Source organism: Thamnophis elegans, chromosome 4, assembly GCF_009769535.1.
Source record: "Thamnophis elegans isolate rThaEle1 chromosome 4, rThaEle1.pri, whole genome shotgun sequence".
NCBI lineage: Eukaryota > Metazoa > Chordata > Lepidosauria > Squamata > Colubridae > Thamnophis > Thamnophis elegans.
The window spans coordinates 115,720,771-115,734,760 of record NC_045544.1 but is presented as its reverse complement, the minus strand read 5'-3'; the positions used below and the strand labels follow the sequence as shown (position 1 = coordinate 115,734,760).

General features: G+C 41.7%; 1 protein-coding gene across 4 annotated transcripts; it reads left to right on the top strand.

Annotated features, from left to right (window-relative positions):
• Nucleotides 1-3,750: 3,750 nt before the first annotated feature.
• Nucleotides 3,751-13,727, top strand: CGREF1 (cell growth regulator with EF-hand domain 1). 4 transcript variants are annotated; one of them, XM_032216977.1, is made up of 6 exons: nt 3,751-3,964; nt 4,713-4,875; nt 5,066-5,137; nt 5,892-5,962; nt 10,387-10,511; nt 12,470-13,727. In XM_032216977.1, exons 2-6 carry the CDS (start codon nt 4,799-4,801, stop codon nt 12,821-12,823), a joined length of 699 nt encoding a protein of 232 aa, XP_032072868.1. In that variant the 5' UTR covers nt 3,751-3,964; nt 4,713-4,798; the 3' UTR covers nt 12,824-13,727. The 4 variants fall into 4 exon arrangements, with proteins under 4 accessions (XP_032072868.1, XP_032072870.1, XP_032072867.1 ...); XM_032216979.1 differs by lacking the exon at nt 3,751-3,964 and adding an exon at nt 3,971-4,178 and having other exon boundaries at nt 4,760-4,875; XM_032216976.1 differs by lacking the exon at nt 3,751-3,964 and adding an exon at nt 3,971-4,178.
• Nucleotides 13,728-13,990: the final 263 nt, after the last annotated feature.

Here is a 13,990-nt window from a genome sequence, read left to right as displayed (position 1 = left end):
CACACTAACATATGAGTAGAAGAAGATTAAACCTTTGTTTTCTTTATTATTACATTTATTGATTATAATTAAGCAATGTAATTGCACCCTTTCATCCAACACAAGTATCCTCTAACAGGAAGAATAGACTGACACTGGTGTTAAGGACATCATAGTGAAGTCTGTTGAAGCACGAGGCTAGGAATTGCATTTGCACATCTTAATTTTGGTTACATAAAGCTAAATTAAGCTTGAGGGCATAGTGTTTATGCACCCCCCCCCCTAAATAGATTAGATTAATGGCTGTGGGTATCAAACCACTGATAGAGTTCAAATATTACATTAACTTTGTTATTAAAGACTTTGAAGGAAGAGATCCCTATTAGTCGGTGGTGATCAAAAATCAGAATTTTGGTAGCATCAGATAAGGAATGTAATGATTCCATTTATTTGATGTTCTGATGATGTACCTGATGAAGTGAGCTGCAACTCATGAAAGTGTATGCCATTTAATAAAGTTTGTTAGTTGGAAAAGGTCTTACCAAACTTCTTCTGATTTAGGTGTTACTAAATTAACCCATTTTCTGGAGCCACATACAGTATGTGGAATAGTAAACGAAATGTGTTGGGTTCACAAAGCTTGCAGTCATGTACGTACAAAAATTAATTAAGGTTTAAACTAATCAAGTGTGGTATATTATGAAAATGCACATAATTAAGCATGCTGGGCAAACTCAGCCACTAAGAGAATGACGTACTTCAATCTCCTTAGCCAAGACAGATTCCGAATTCTGCCTCCTAACTGTTACTCATACACTGGCTGGGTTCAGCCAAAATGTGAGGTTTTTTGTTTCTAACTTGGTGGATTGGTGTTGAAGCAAACAGTTATTGTAGTTTATAAACCCAAATAAATGTGGGTTATTCAGTTCACCACAGTCAAATAAATAGTTTGATGTGAACGTGATTGTCAACAATTTCCAGAACCATACAGCAATAAAAAAATCTTAGTGGAACATTTAAGCTTGATAGCTATATTGTGAGAGAGTGTCAGCCAATTCTGTAAGTTCAGTGAAAATTCTGCCTTAATCATCTACCATAAAGCTGTTTTTTCCTTTCTAACATTTCTAAACAGATATTTCTAAGAAATTAATCAGCCAGAAAATATTAATTGTTTTGGATAATTGCATTTCACATTGCATTTCATTCACATTGGGAATGAAACTCAATCTTGGAATTTATTCAGCAAATCATTTTGTCATGAAGCTTCCTAAATGTAGATACCGTTGTTCTCCTGAAAATAAGACCCAGTCTTATTTTCTTTTGGGCCCCAAAATAAGCACTTCGGCTTATTTTCGGGGATGTCTTATTTTGGAGGTAGAGATTCCCCACCCACCCACTTACCTAGTCTCACTGGTGGAGCCACTTGCAGAATGCACCTTCACCCCCCCACCCTAGTTTTATTTTTACACCTGCGCTTTGCCCCACCTCGTACAGCCTTAACTAGGCCTTATTTGGGGTGGGGCTTATTTTAGGCGCAGGCGTGAAAATCAGGCAAGGTTTTGTTTTCTGGGTTTGGCCATATTTTCGGGGAAACACGGTAGCTAATGTTTCACCATCTGCCAAAATATACTTATTTATTACTGATTATGTGCCATCGAATCATTTTATTGCCCACTTTATACAGACTCATTTAGATTTAAATGACTGAACAGAATTTCTTTTCAACAAAATAAAATAAATAAGAATAGAACTGGAAAATGCCACTATATATGTTTTACTATTTGAGCATAGCTGTAAAAATTACAACTCCAATTGATATTTAAGTTTAAAATATTTTAATATTCTGTTATTTATATCTGGCCAACTGTGTTTCTGGGAGTAAAGAATTAATGAATACTACCGCACTATCACTAGATGGCAGCATGTCATAAACATAGGGTCATCTTATTGGATGAGGTGGCCTTTTAACAGAAGAAAGAAATCTCAAGAGTTACAGGCTAATTGGGAAGGGAGGAAAAAGCAATGACGAACCACTTTATAGTATTGCCAAGAAGCCTTGTAGATGGTCCATGAAATCACCAGGAATTATTTGAAGTAGGCAGATATTCTTTTATTGAATCTGAACTGCCAGATAGTTGTTGGCTTGCTCAATTGTTGCAAATAAGAGGACCTCTGGGAAGGGGCAACAAGGTGATGGCCATAGTTTTATAAGGGACAAAGTATGAGTAACATAATCTCTTCTTACATCACTGGATGGCATAGTTGCAGGATCACTTCCTCCCCATTTTTTCTTTCAAATACTTAAAAGTTTGTAAAGGAATGTAAACCTAAGCTTTAGTTAGATAGATGATACATAGTTAGATGGATGGATAGATTAGACAGTGAACTACAGCTTAGATTTGCATTATATCCCTTTACAAATTTATCTACATCCATATTTTGTAAGGAATGTAATGTATAGTTTAATATATCTAGGGAGATTGAACTATACACTACATATATAGTGTATATCATCATCATTCTCTTGAATGCAAATAAACATAAATTAGTAGTAGGATGGACTTGTAGGGCCAGCGCAACATGTAACATGTTCACATTGGTGTAATGAGACTGGGTTTTTGTTAATATGATTTATTGGGTTAGGATATTTTTTTCTTTCTTTCGTCTTCATCATTGTGAGTTGTATTGTGTTGGGGGATGCACTGAGGGAGCTCAACCAATCTCATTGTACATATGTTCTGCACTGACAATAAAGAATTATCATCCTCATCATCACACCACCACTGTCTATCCATTGCACAATGGCCTCTTCTACCTGATTCCAGCCAATAAGTCCTGAGCTTTCTTTTGCCAATTGGGCCCTCAATACTTGCTGATGTTGTCAATCTATCTTGTTTTAGGTCTCTTTCGTGAACGCTTTTTGAGATCCATTCTATGACTGCCTTGGTCCACCTGCCTTTGTCCACCTGCCCCAGTTCTTCTTGCTATGTGACCAGCCCATTTTGCTTTCAATTCTTTTACTCACTTGATGATATCGTATACTTTTGTTTCTTCTCTAATCCATGCACAGGCCTTTCTAACGCTGAACAAGTATCTTTCCATGGCTCTTTATGCCACTTGCAGCTTTTGTGAGTGTTCATGTTTCGTTCCAAAGGGAATCGCTCTTCCCAAAGTTATATAGTATATAATTCTCTCTCTCTCTCTCTCCTATATCTATCTATAGCTTAGGTTTGCATTGCATTCCTTTACAAATTTTGTAAAGGATGTGGATATGGCATAGGATAGGTATGTGTGGGGATTCGAACATGAGCCAGCCCTCCAGCCCTAACAGCACTATTACTCAAAATAAAACTTCCTTTCTTAATTTCACCCACCCTCCCACCCGTGGCTCTTGAGTTCAAAAGCAGAGGATGGAGTCTTCTGTGGGAGAGGAACTGCAAAAGGGATTTTCAGGGCTCCTTCTGTAGGGCAGGCATACCCCGGAGTGATGATTTCAGGAGCTCTGGGGAAGTGGGGAAAAAGACGCTTCCCGCATGTTCTCTCCTTTCCCCCATCCAGGAAACACGACGAGATCCCTCCGGAGGCCCTTTGGGAAGAGCGATTCCCCTTGAGGTTCCCAGCGCTTTCTAGATCCTCCCCAGGGACCGGCGTGCAAAGAGCGCGGCGGGGATCAACAAAGCAAAGCTGCCCTAGAGGAATACTGGAACTCGGAATGGGGAGAGGCGGGAATGAACGTGTCAGCCAGCACCCGCCTTTCCGCCACGTGGCCCCGAGACTGCGGCCGATGGGCACCAACCGGCGCCACGAAGCGACTGCGCCAGGAGAAGAAAGAGAAGGCCTCTCTCTACGCCTCCTCCTCCTCCTCCTCACCTCGCCCAAACCCCACACGCGGATCCGCGCTGCCTGGAATTTGGTAACTGGAGGAGGAGATCCATGCTGCACGGCGCTGCTTCCAGCTGCTGCGCCACGCCCTGCCCCGCAGAGGGTGAGGGCTGCCCTGCAGAATGGGTGTGCAACGGACTGGGGGAGGGAGGATGGCATCCCCGGACTCTCCGGCCCGAAGTCCTTGAGGGCAGGAGTGGAGGCAAGAGCTGTTGGGCACTAGGTTTCCCCCCCCCCCCTCGCTGGCTGCGTTCCCTGCAGTTGGAGCACTAGCAGTGGGAGAAGATAGGGAAGACTGTTGCCACGTCCACCTGCAGGTCAGACATGCTTTTTTTAACCGTTTCTATCTACTTTAAAGCAAAATGTGGATAAACTAATGGAGTAATTGAAGGGCTCTGGTACAATCTATCTCTCTAGTAGTGGCTTAGTTTTCTATTTGCAATGAATGACGGGAGAGCGGACACCCTAAGAAATGTATTTCCTCTTAGCTGCAGCTGAATGTGGTGCTAGAATCTGTGCTACCACTGCACCCCATCTTCTGACAGGTGATGTGGGAGCAGCATGAAAGGGGTGAGATGACCTGGAATGTGGGAAGGAAGAATGAAACATTGCTTCCTTGCTTAATTCAGCTTAGTAAAATGTACTAAGGATGTGAATTATGGGCTGACTGTTCTTAAAGGTAGCATAGCTGCGCTTGGTGGCAAATCAGAGCAGACCAACTTTTCTTCCAGATGGACGGGGTTATGATACTGTCTGTCTTCTGTGGCTGGAAACTTTGTTGTTGTGAGCCCACAGTGTGCAACAGGAGCCTCAGTGTTCATGAAGTGCCATAGACATCTCTCTCATTGCAGGGAACGGTCTCCGTTCCAGAGAGATATTTACCTCCTGTGTCCTGCAGAACGTGAATTGAAGTGTCTCGTCCCTGCCCACCACCAGAATGAAGGGGCTATTTCTAGCAGTTTGGTTCTTCCTTGTGCCGGCCAAATGGGCAGCACCAAAGAACAGCAGTGGCAGGTAACCACCAAGTTGTAAGGGATGAGGGTTTCGGTGAACACAGAGGTGGACAGGAAATTGTCTCCTAAAGGAGCCATCAGAGCTGAAAATGGGTCTACAATCCATTTTCCGTTCAGCAGAGGTGATTAAACATCTTTGTTTAATCACCTCTGCCCCCCCCCCACTCCTGCCTTCCCACTATGTCTTCTAGGCCTGAGATCCCCAACGATTCCATGGATCAACCCATCCTGAATCCTCTGCACCCAAGCCAAGTTTCTCTAAAGTAAGTACATGTCATCCAACAGGTGTGCCTCTCCCAAAGTTCCGCCCTTTTGCTACATACGACAGACTGAGATCCAAGGGGTCCAAAATTTGGAAAATGGTTGGCTAATTGTCTTTCTGTCCCTTTCCCTTTCCATCCCAGGACATTCCTTTTCCATATTATCTCTAAAATAGTAGGGAAAGATTCCATCTCTACATCAAGTAATCTGTGTATTGCAACTGGACTTGGGGACTTTTTAGATCTGGTTGGCCTTGGCCATAGCCTACCAACATGTTATTGTTCATAATCTACCAGGCATATAGTAGCTGGATTTAAACTACTTCCTAATCTAGGCTAAAATGGGAGCTTGGGAACTTATAGTTTAGCAAGTTGTGGGGCCCCAACTATTACCTTAGGTATTAGGTAGGAACACATCCTTTATTTATTTGAGCATAGCATGGGGTATGAACACAGCAACTGCATTTTGTTCCTTCAGATTTAGGATTTAGTATGTTGGCTGAACTCAGGGATTAAAAACTTATCTAAACCTTTGAAGAGTGTCCTCTCTGCACTATTGAGACTGGGCAAGTGTCCAAGAAAAAGGATTGGACACCCTAATAGCTTTGACTGCCCATCTTCCTACACACTGATTTTGAGAGCTACAGTATTCTCTGTTGCAGTGGTTGCTATCTTGTCCTGTGAGTCGGTCAATGTTTCCGTGCTGTGGTTTGTTCCATCATGGCAACATAACGGATGATGGCTTGGTCTGTTCCAGGGTGCTCCAAGACTATCTGGAGAACATTGGGCAGTTGAATGCGGATACTGCTACCATGACAAGGGAACAGGGTAAGAACTTTACTGCATAATGCATGTTGATAGCTCCTCGCTCTAGGAAACAAGAGACTAGTTTTAAGCACACATTTAAAAATAGGGGTCACAATGCAAGAGTTTCCCCAGTGTAGGGGGGCAGTAATCTTAAACACTCAAAGAGCCACAAAGGTCCTAACTGGAAGTCCCCCGTTTAGTTCTGGAGCCAAACGAAAGTCTGGTTCCCACATCATAGTTTCCTCCTAGCATGATGTCCTTTTTCCTCTGCTGACCTGAAATCGGTTCCCCCCCACCATAGAGTCTCCTCCTAGTGCGGCATCCTTTTTCTTCTACCTGTCCTAACGGAAAGCCCTATCAATTGGGGATCCAACCAGTGACGGAGCCGCAGCAGAGGGATGAAAGAGCCACATGCAGCTCCAGAGCTGTGGGTTGCTGACCCCTGCCATAGTGCTATAGTCCTTTTGAAGTTGGAAAAGATGTTCCAACAAACAAAGTATAAAGGATTATTTGAGAAAACAACAACACATAACAAAAACAACATAAGTTTTGAGTCTACCACCACAGCTAATTTTACAGATTGAGAGAAAGGTTGTCAGAGCAAATAAAGGAAGCAAAACAAATTATATAAGCTGCCTGGATATCTTTCACCAAAGAGAAAACATCTTTTGAAAGCAGTCAGCTGGGCTGCAGAAAAGGTGCAGCTTCTCTTATCTATTTGTCTCTTTCAAATTATTCTGCTGGAAGGCAGGACTTTTATTTTGAGTCAGTAGTTATTTTTCCACCTTCTTTGAAGTTAACCCCTCAAGTTCCATTAAAATGCAAAGGATAATCGATCACCATTTCCCTCTAAAAACACCTTTTTGATCACAGCAAGCCTGGCCCTGACAGACAAAAAAGGTGGTGGTTTCTTATGCAATAGTTTTGAGATGTTATCTGATTCAACGTGGCCTCTCTTATATTTTGCTTTCACTTTTTAATCTTGCGGTCAGTCTGAAACCCTCATGCAAAGTCTCTTATTATGTAGTAAAACTGGAAGCCTAAATAACATAAATCTCCAGCTTGCCCCGTACAGTTAGATGGCTGAGGTTGTGCTGGATGGTTTCCCTTTCCTCTGTTCCCATCAAGAAAAGAAGAAAGACAATCCAGTTGTGTTTTGGGGGTCTCCTTTACATGATTTGCAGTGTACTGGAGACAGTTCAGGGTTTTTAGAGCTCTCTTGCATAGGCTTGTTCTCCCAAATAGAACCAGAATACGAGTTGCCCCCATCTAGCTCTCTTTGGAAATTATGCTAGGCACAGATTTTATGTGGCAGAGAATGCTGAGGATCACTGGAATTCAGCAAACCCAATGCAGAGATATATAGTTTCCTCTCCATCAATCAGAGATGTTCCTGGACATGGACAAAATGAAATGCTCTTGTAATGGATTATAGGCTTGTTTCTGTTGTTGGTGCTGATATGGGTATAACTGCTGCCTTTCAGGATAGATTCATTCTGTTATGCTAAATTTGGAAATTGATGCTTGTGATGTTTACAGCCTGCCTTGCTCCTGTTATGCCAATTAAGCAGTAGACAGACAGGCATGGAATATTTCCAGGCATAAATTCCACTCACGAACCAGCAAGCCCAACTTTGCTTAGCATCAGAAAATGCTTTTAAACCTCATGGTTGGAGTATAAGAACCTGAAATGTAGTAAAAAAAATCTTTATTGTTTTTTTAAAGCCCTAGCAGATATCAACAGGAAATGAGCCAAGCCTGAACCAGCAAGTGTCAGAGCAGTGATTGGGTCCCAGGCAATTGGTTTTTAGGATCCAGAGACAATAAGGACACAAATAAATAAAGGGGTTTAAAGTTTCATTAGGGAAACTTTAGAGGCTAAGACGCTGAGCTTGTCGATCAGAAAGGTCGGCAGTTTGGCGGTTCAAATCCCTAGTGCTGCATAACGGAGTGAGCTCCCATTACTTCTCCCAGCTTCTGCCAACCTAGCAGTTCGAAAGCATGTAAAAATGCAAGTAGAAAAATAGGGACCACCTTTGGTGGGAAGGTAACTGTTCCGTGTGCCTTTGGCATTTAGTCATGCCAGCCACATGACCACGGGATGTCTTCGGACAGCGCTGGCTCTTCGGCTTTGAAACGGAGATGAGCATTGCCCCCTAGAGTCAGGAACGACTAGCACATATGTGCAAGGGGAACTTTTACCTTTAAGCTTCATTTAGCTCAAGCAACAGACTTAAAGGCATAATATAAAAAGCATACATACCAAGGAAGATGAAACCAGATCTCTTACAAACTTAGCCACATTAAAAAAAAAACTATCAGGAGCTCCTTAATAACAACAGCAGAGATATCATGAGGGCTGCTAGTTTCTACGGTACCCAATGCTAGGTTCTTGCAGAAGCTCCCAATGAATAACAGCAACCCCAAGGTTTTAATTAGTACCTGGTATGCTGTGATCATGAAACTACAAGACCTGACCTTGGCTGTGGGTGGCACATGACTCTGGGACGGGAACTGAAATTCTGAGATTTTCACAGTTTTGCAGCTACGTGAAGATTCTCTTTTCATTCAACAAGCAAGAGTGAAAAACAACCAGTGTCAGGGTTTCAACTGATGCCCTAATTAAATCATGATCCTCAAGCCAAGCTTCAAAAGAAATCCAGTTATTTATTAGGAGCTTCATGTCAGCCATTCCCAAATGAAGCCAGCTCTGACCCCATGTAATTTATGGCCCCAATCATTACCCTGTTCTCCCTCCCCCCCCCCCCCCCAGGGTATGTCATCAATCACATTTGCCAATGTGGCAATTTCCTGGATTGTAGAGATCACTCCCTTCTGGCAGATATAAATACCCCTGGGATACAGCCTTGAGAGAGATAAGTCTGCAATGACATCTGTCTTTTGCTGCCATGCCGTTTCATCGGTTTTCCATTCCCCCTTTCCTATGGCAACAACTCGCGAGCAGGCCAGAGATGCTTTGCCAGCTTAGCTCAGAATTAGCTCTACACTTCTACATTTTTCTTAATATGAAGGAGAAATCAAAACATGTTGCTAAACTCCTCAAATAGGAATGATCTTCAAACTACTCAAGATAATCTGGGATTGCACTGTGGGAGAGGAAACTGTAGATTCTTTAGCCACTCCGCCTCCCAGTAATCAAGAAAAGTGGGGCTTGGTGGGAATATTGTTTAGGAAAAAACATTCATAGAATCATTGAACTGGAAGTGCCTCTGAGGTCCTAGAATCAAAACCCCTTGCTCCATGCAGGAATCCATATGAAAGCATTCTTAACAGATGACTGTACAATCTCACAGAAGAGTCCCTTCACATCTCTATTGAATTGGATCCACTGTCAGATGCTCTTAATACAGTATTAAGAAGCTCTTGTGGACATTCATTGGGAGTCTGCTGTAATGGGCTGTGAGAATATCCTTGAGGAACAGGGGGAAGAGCCACAACCAAGATAGATAAAAATCTGAATCCAAAGAAGAAATGTAATATGAGAAAACGTTTCAGAATTGACCCTTCATAGAATAGAATAGAATAGAATAGAATAGGAGTTGGAAGGGACCTTGGATGTCTTCTAGTCCAATCCCCTGCTTAGGCAGGAAACCCTACACCACTTCAGACAACTGGTTATCCAATATTAAAAACGTCCAGTGTTGAAGCATTCACAACTTCTGGAGGCAAGTTGTTCCACTGATTAATTGTTCTAACTATCAGGAAATTTCTCCTGGGTTCTAAGTTGCTTCTCTTAGTTCTCTTATAAATAATGGCAAGGTGGTAGGGGCACTTTCAGGTTTGCAAGATTGTGTTATAGGTAGTCCTTGACTTAGGACCACAATTGGGACCAGAATTTCCATTCCTAAGTAAGGCAGTTGTGGAGTTGTGCTGGATTTTACAACCTTTTTGCTACTGTTAAGCAAATCACTGCAATTGTTAAGTGAAACATGCAGTCAATGAATGAATCCACTTCTTCATATTGACTTTGTTGTTGGAAGCTGGCTGGGAAGGCCACAAAAGATGATCATATGATCCCAGGGTCATATGCAGCCATCGTAAATACATGCCAGTTGCCAATTGCCCAAATTTTGATCAAATGTCCATGGGGATGCTATGACAGTTGTATGACAATTGTAAGTACAAGAACCGGTTGTGAGTCACTTTTTTTCAGTGCCTTTGTAACTTTGACCGGTCCCTAAACAAAAAGTTGTAAGTCAAGCACTACCTGTACTATAAGCCTTTAATAAAAGTAGCACTAGTTTTCTAGTCTGGTCTGCTGTGAAGATTGACATCTGCTATGCTTTAGCTTAAATCCATTGTTCCACATCCTGCACCCCGATACAGTGGAGAATAGCTCCATCAGTAGCTTCCACTAGGAGAGTGTTGGCCTCTGCTATTTTTTGGTTCACTATGCATTCCTTCTCCATTCCGATTCTTTCTAGCGCTCTTGCTTCTCTTTGCTCTTCATGACTATGACAAAAGTGGGCTCTTGGATGGTCTGGAATTCATGAGACTGCTGAATGAATTGGTGTCCCAACAGGCAAAAGGACAGCCTGCACCAGACATGGTAGGCAGACTCTGGTTAGGTTGGCACCTTTGCCAACTCTTTTTTTAAACAATTTTTATTAAACTACGATTAAAGATAAAAACTAATGCAAAAAAAATAGAAAGTGTAAAAAAGAAGAAACAAAATAGAAATAAATTTAAAACCATAAGAATATAGAAGAGAAAAAAATACTATATGAACAAATGACTTCCCTCTTCATCATAACAAGTATAAACAGTTTTAGTAAGTTATCACCTTCTTTTAAGATACAATAAATGGTATCTTCCCATATTGATCTCTTACCTATATACAAATCCTTAAAACCTCATCATTCATTCCTGAACCACAAACATCCAAGAAGTATTACCAGAGTTATTATTTGGTTATCTGTTTTTTACTTTGATCAAATAAATCAACTTTATGTCCCTTCCTTTTACTTTAAACAGTCACAATCTTTAATCCCTTCAAATAATGTCATAGAACTTGATTTCTTATTATTTTGCTTTGTCACCTCACAAAACTTTAATAGGTTTCTTGTAAACCTAACATAGCAAAGTTATTCAAATCATACTTTTGGTTATGTTATCTGTTTATTTTTTTAATCATTAAGGTATCAGCTGGTGTCATCTGCATTTCCAGTGCAGCATCATTTTCCATATCATTTTTGTAGCCTCTCATCTTCAAATCCACTTTCAAATCAGTTTCAGTTTTGGTCTTGTCTGGTAAAATTTCTTCCTCTTACTCTGTTGGATCCATTATTCACTAATGTCCCTCAGTATGTCTTGTGTCAAAGTATTGCTCTACTCTAAATTAGCTCATCAAATGTAAATGTTCTTCTCCTTTAATTATAATCTTTAGTTCTTTCTGGGTCTAGTGTCCAACCTTCAAAGTCCCATCCTATCAAGGGTTGTTTAGAATTCAAAATAACAGCATGTTCCAATGGAAAAGTTATAATTAATTTTAAAATCGTATATCAAAACTATCTGAACTCTTAATCCATTTGTGATTTTTCCAAAAACCATGTTCTAATCTAATCACCCTTTTGCTGTTTATTCCACATTTTTTAAAGCTTGTATGTACTTAAAACTTTTGTGAAGGATTGAAGGAAGCTCACCTGGTGCTATAAAACATGCAAAACCATTGGCTCCTAATAACTGAAAAGCAGTTAAGCAGTTTCCAAAAATATTAAGAAATAAGACTTAATGGACTTGTGTCCACATAGGCTATATTACAGCTGTGAGTTTGATTGAAATCCCTCAACTCACAAGCACTTAAGTCATAAGTCAACCGTAAAATGTCAGTTCCTACACCCTATTTATGAGGAGCCACTGTCTGGATTACAAGTAAGCAATTTTACAATCTCTCCTTTATCCAAGAGACTTCACTGGCCAGAATTTGTTGCTTGGCAACCTATCTCCTTTGCAATGCCATCACACTTTTATTGGGACTAGTTCGCCATGGATCCTCACCAGAAATCCCTACATTTTTACCAACTCTTGAGTAACACAAGAGTTGCCTCTAGCTGTTCCCACTCTTTATCTGGTTGAGCCTTATCTGAATCCCTGTATTCAGTAGGGGTTTTTTTGTGTCCATTCTCAGAGATTGCTTGAACAAATCCCAGTAGTTTTCTTGGCAAGGTTTTTCAGAAGTGGTTTGCCTTTCTTCCTAGGGCTGAGTAAAAATCCCTGGCCCAAGGTCCCCCCGAAATCAGATTTCTAGCCTGATGCTTTAACCACGATACCAGACTGGCTCTCTCTCTCTCAGTAGATAAGCTGGAAATTGTGCACGCCTGTTTCTATTCGAAAAGTATCTTGTTGGCTATGGTAGGAAAAGGAAGCTAAAGTAGACATGGCTTATCCAGCTCAATTTTTTTTATCTTTCTTTTGTCTATAGAAGATGTGAGTTACATTGTTCCTTATCTTAAATTTATGTTGATAATTGGAAAGCTTTCTTGAGTCCCTCTGCCATTCTCCTTTCAGGTAGTGCCAATGGTGGACAGTATCTTGGAGACTCAGGACTTCAACTGGGATGGACTATTGGAGCCTTTAGAGTTGTTTCTTCCTCCCCGGCAGGGAGAGACACCAAACTTCCTTACTGCTGTCAGTGAAGAAGATGGTCAGGTCCTGTGGGCACTTCCTAAGCCGAATGGCTTCCCAAGTCCCTCTGACCAACAAAGCGATGGAGACTCCCCACCTGCACCAGAAGTTCAGGAACAAGACATGATGGGTGACCAATTGTGGAGCCTGGAGAAGCATGGGGGAGAGCTCGGCCAGGAAACCGCAGGAGACCCAGATCAACAAGGGAAAGAGATGCCTTCTGCTCCAGGAGATTGAAATACACCCTGTACATACTTTAGATGATTAGCCAAGAAATGAGAACTGGAGGCGAATTTCAGGTCAATTTCAGAAATGGAATGCAGATAATCAACCCTTTCCCAACATTTCCTTCTGAGCAAACTATTCTGGGTTTCCAAGTCTTCTCTTTACCAAAGCAAAACAGAATAAGATTCCCTGTTCAGTCAGCTCTGCACCCTGTTATCTAAAGAGATCCCTTTTCCAACTTTCAAGGGATACATACCCCAGATCTAAAACTTGAGAAACAGAAGTCACAGTGGCTCCACTTTCTCCTCAGCACACCTGAGTGCATCATTCAGACATGGAAACCTTCCCTCCCTCCCCCAGTACCCAGGACCACAGCCTTTCCAGGAGGTGAGGCTACGTAGGTAGGAAAGATTTCTCTAAACTGAAAAGCCTGCCTCAGCCGGTTGTCTTCCTCAATAGTCTCTCTCTTCACAGAGCAGGCTCCCGATTCTAGAGGGTCTATTTAGGGTCCCTTGCTCTGCCTTCCTCAAGTAAGAAGCTCTTGCACAGAGACAGGACAGAACTTACAATTATAATTTCCCAGTCTGGCCAAGGATTTATCTGTGCATTTCAGATGACCATTCTGGTCACTCTCTCAGCAGGTTCCTTTGGGGAAAAGCTTATCCAACACTGCAGAAGGCATCATGTATATGGCCGTGGCATTTAAATTAGACTGCCCATCTCATAAAAGTGAAATTAAAAGGAAAACCACAACCCATGATTTCCAAGGTTAAACTGGTAAATTCCAATCACGAAAGAACACATCAGCAAAGCTCACCCAACCTCCTGGTTCAAATCCTAGGGAAACAGCCGGAGATGTGTACGCTTCTGTACTTCTCTTTTTTCAAATCTGCCAATAAATCATCTTCAAACTGAATATGCTTCTGGATTATATAGGAAGAGGAATCTTAGCGGCTTAGAGAGGCAAGGAGGAACTTCCCTTACGGGGTAGGAGAGCTGATAATCATAGTATCTGGCAAAGAGGAAAACTTCAAGGACATGTTGCAACTTCATCAGACTGGGCAACTACCGTGTTTCCCCCCAAATAGACAGGGTCTTTTGACCTCCGAAATATGGCCTTGGCCTTATTAGCGGGGCAAGGGGCTTATTATTTTGGAGCCAGGCTCTTTGGAGCCGCTC

Excerpts from the sequence above, each read along its gene's own strand:
- CGREF1 (XM_032216977.1), top strand. The coding sequence starts at position 4,799 with ATGAAGGGGCTATTTCTAGCAGTTTGGTTCTTCCTTGTGCCGGCCAAA. Across the intron at positions 4,876-5,065 it reads CCAAAGAACAGCAGTGGCAG|GCCTGAGATCCCCAACGATT; the intron begins GTAACCACCAAG and ends TATGTCTTCTAG. Across the intron at positions 5,963-10,386 it reads TACCATGACAAGGGAACAGG|CGCTCTTGCTTCTCTTTGCT; the intron begins GTAAGAACTTTA and ends GATTCTTTCTAG.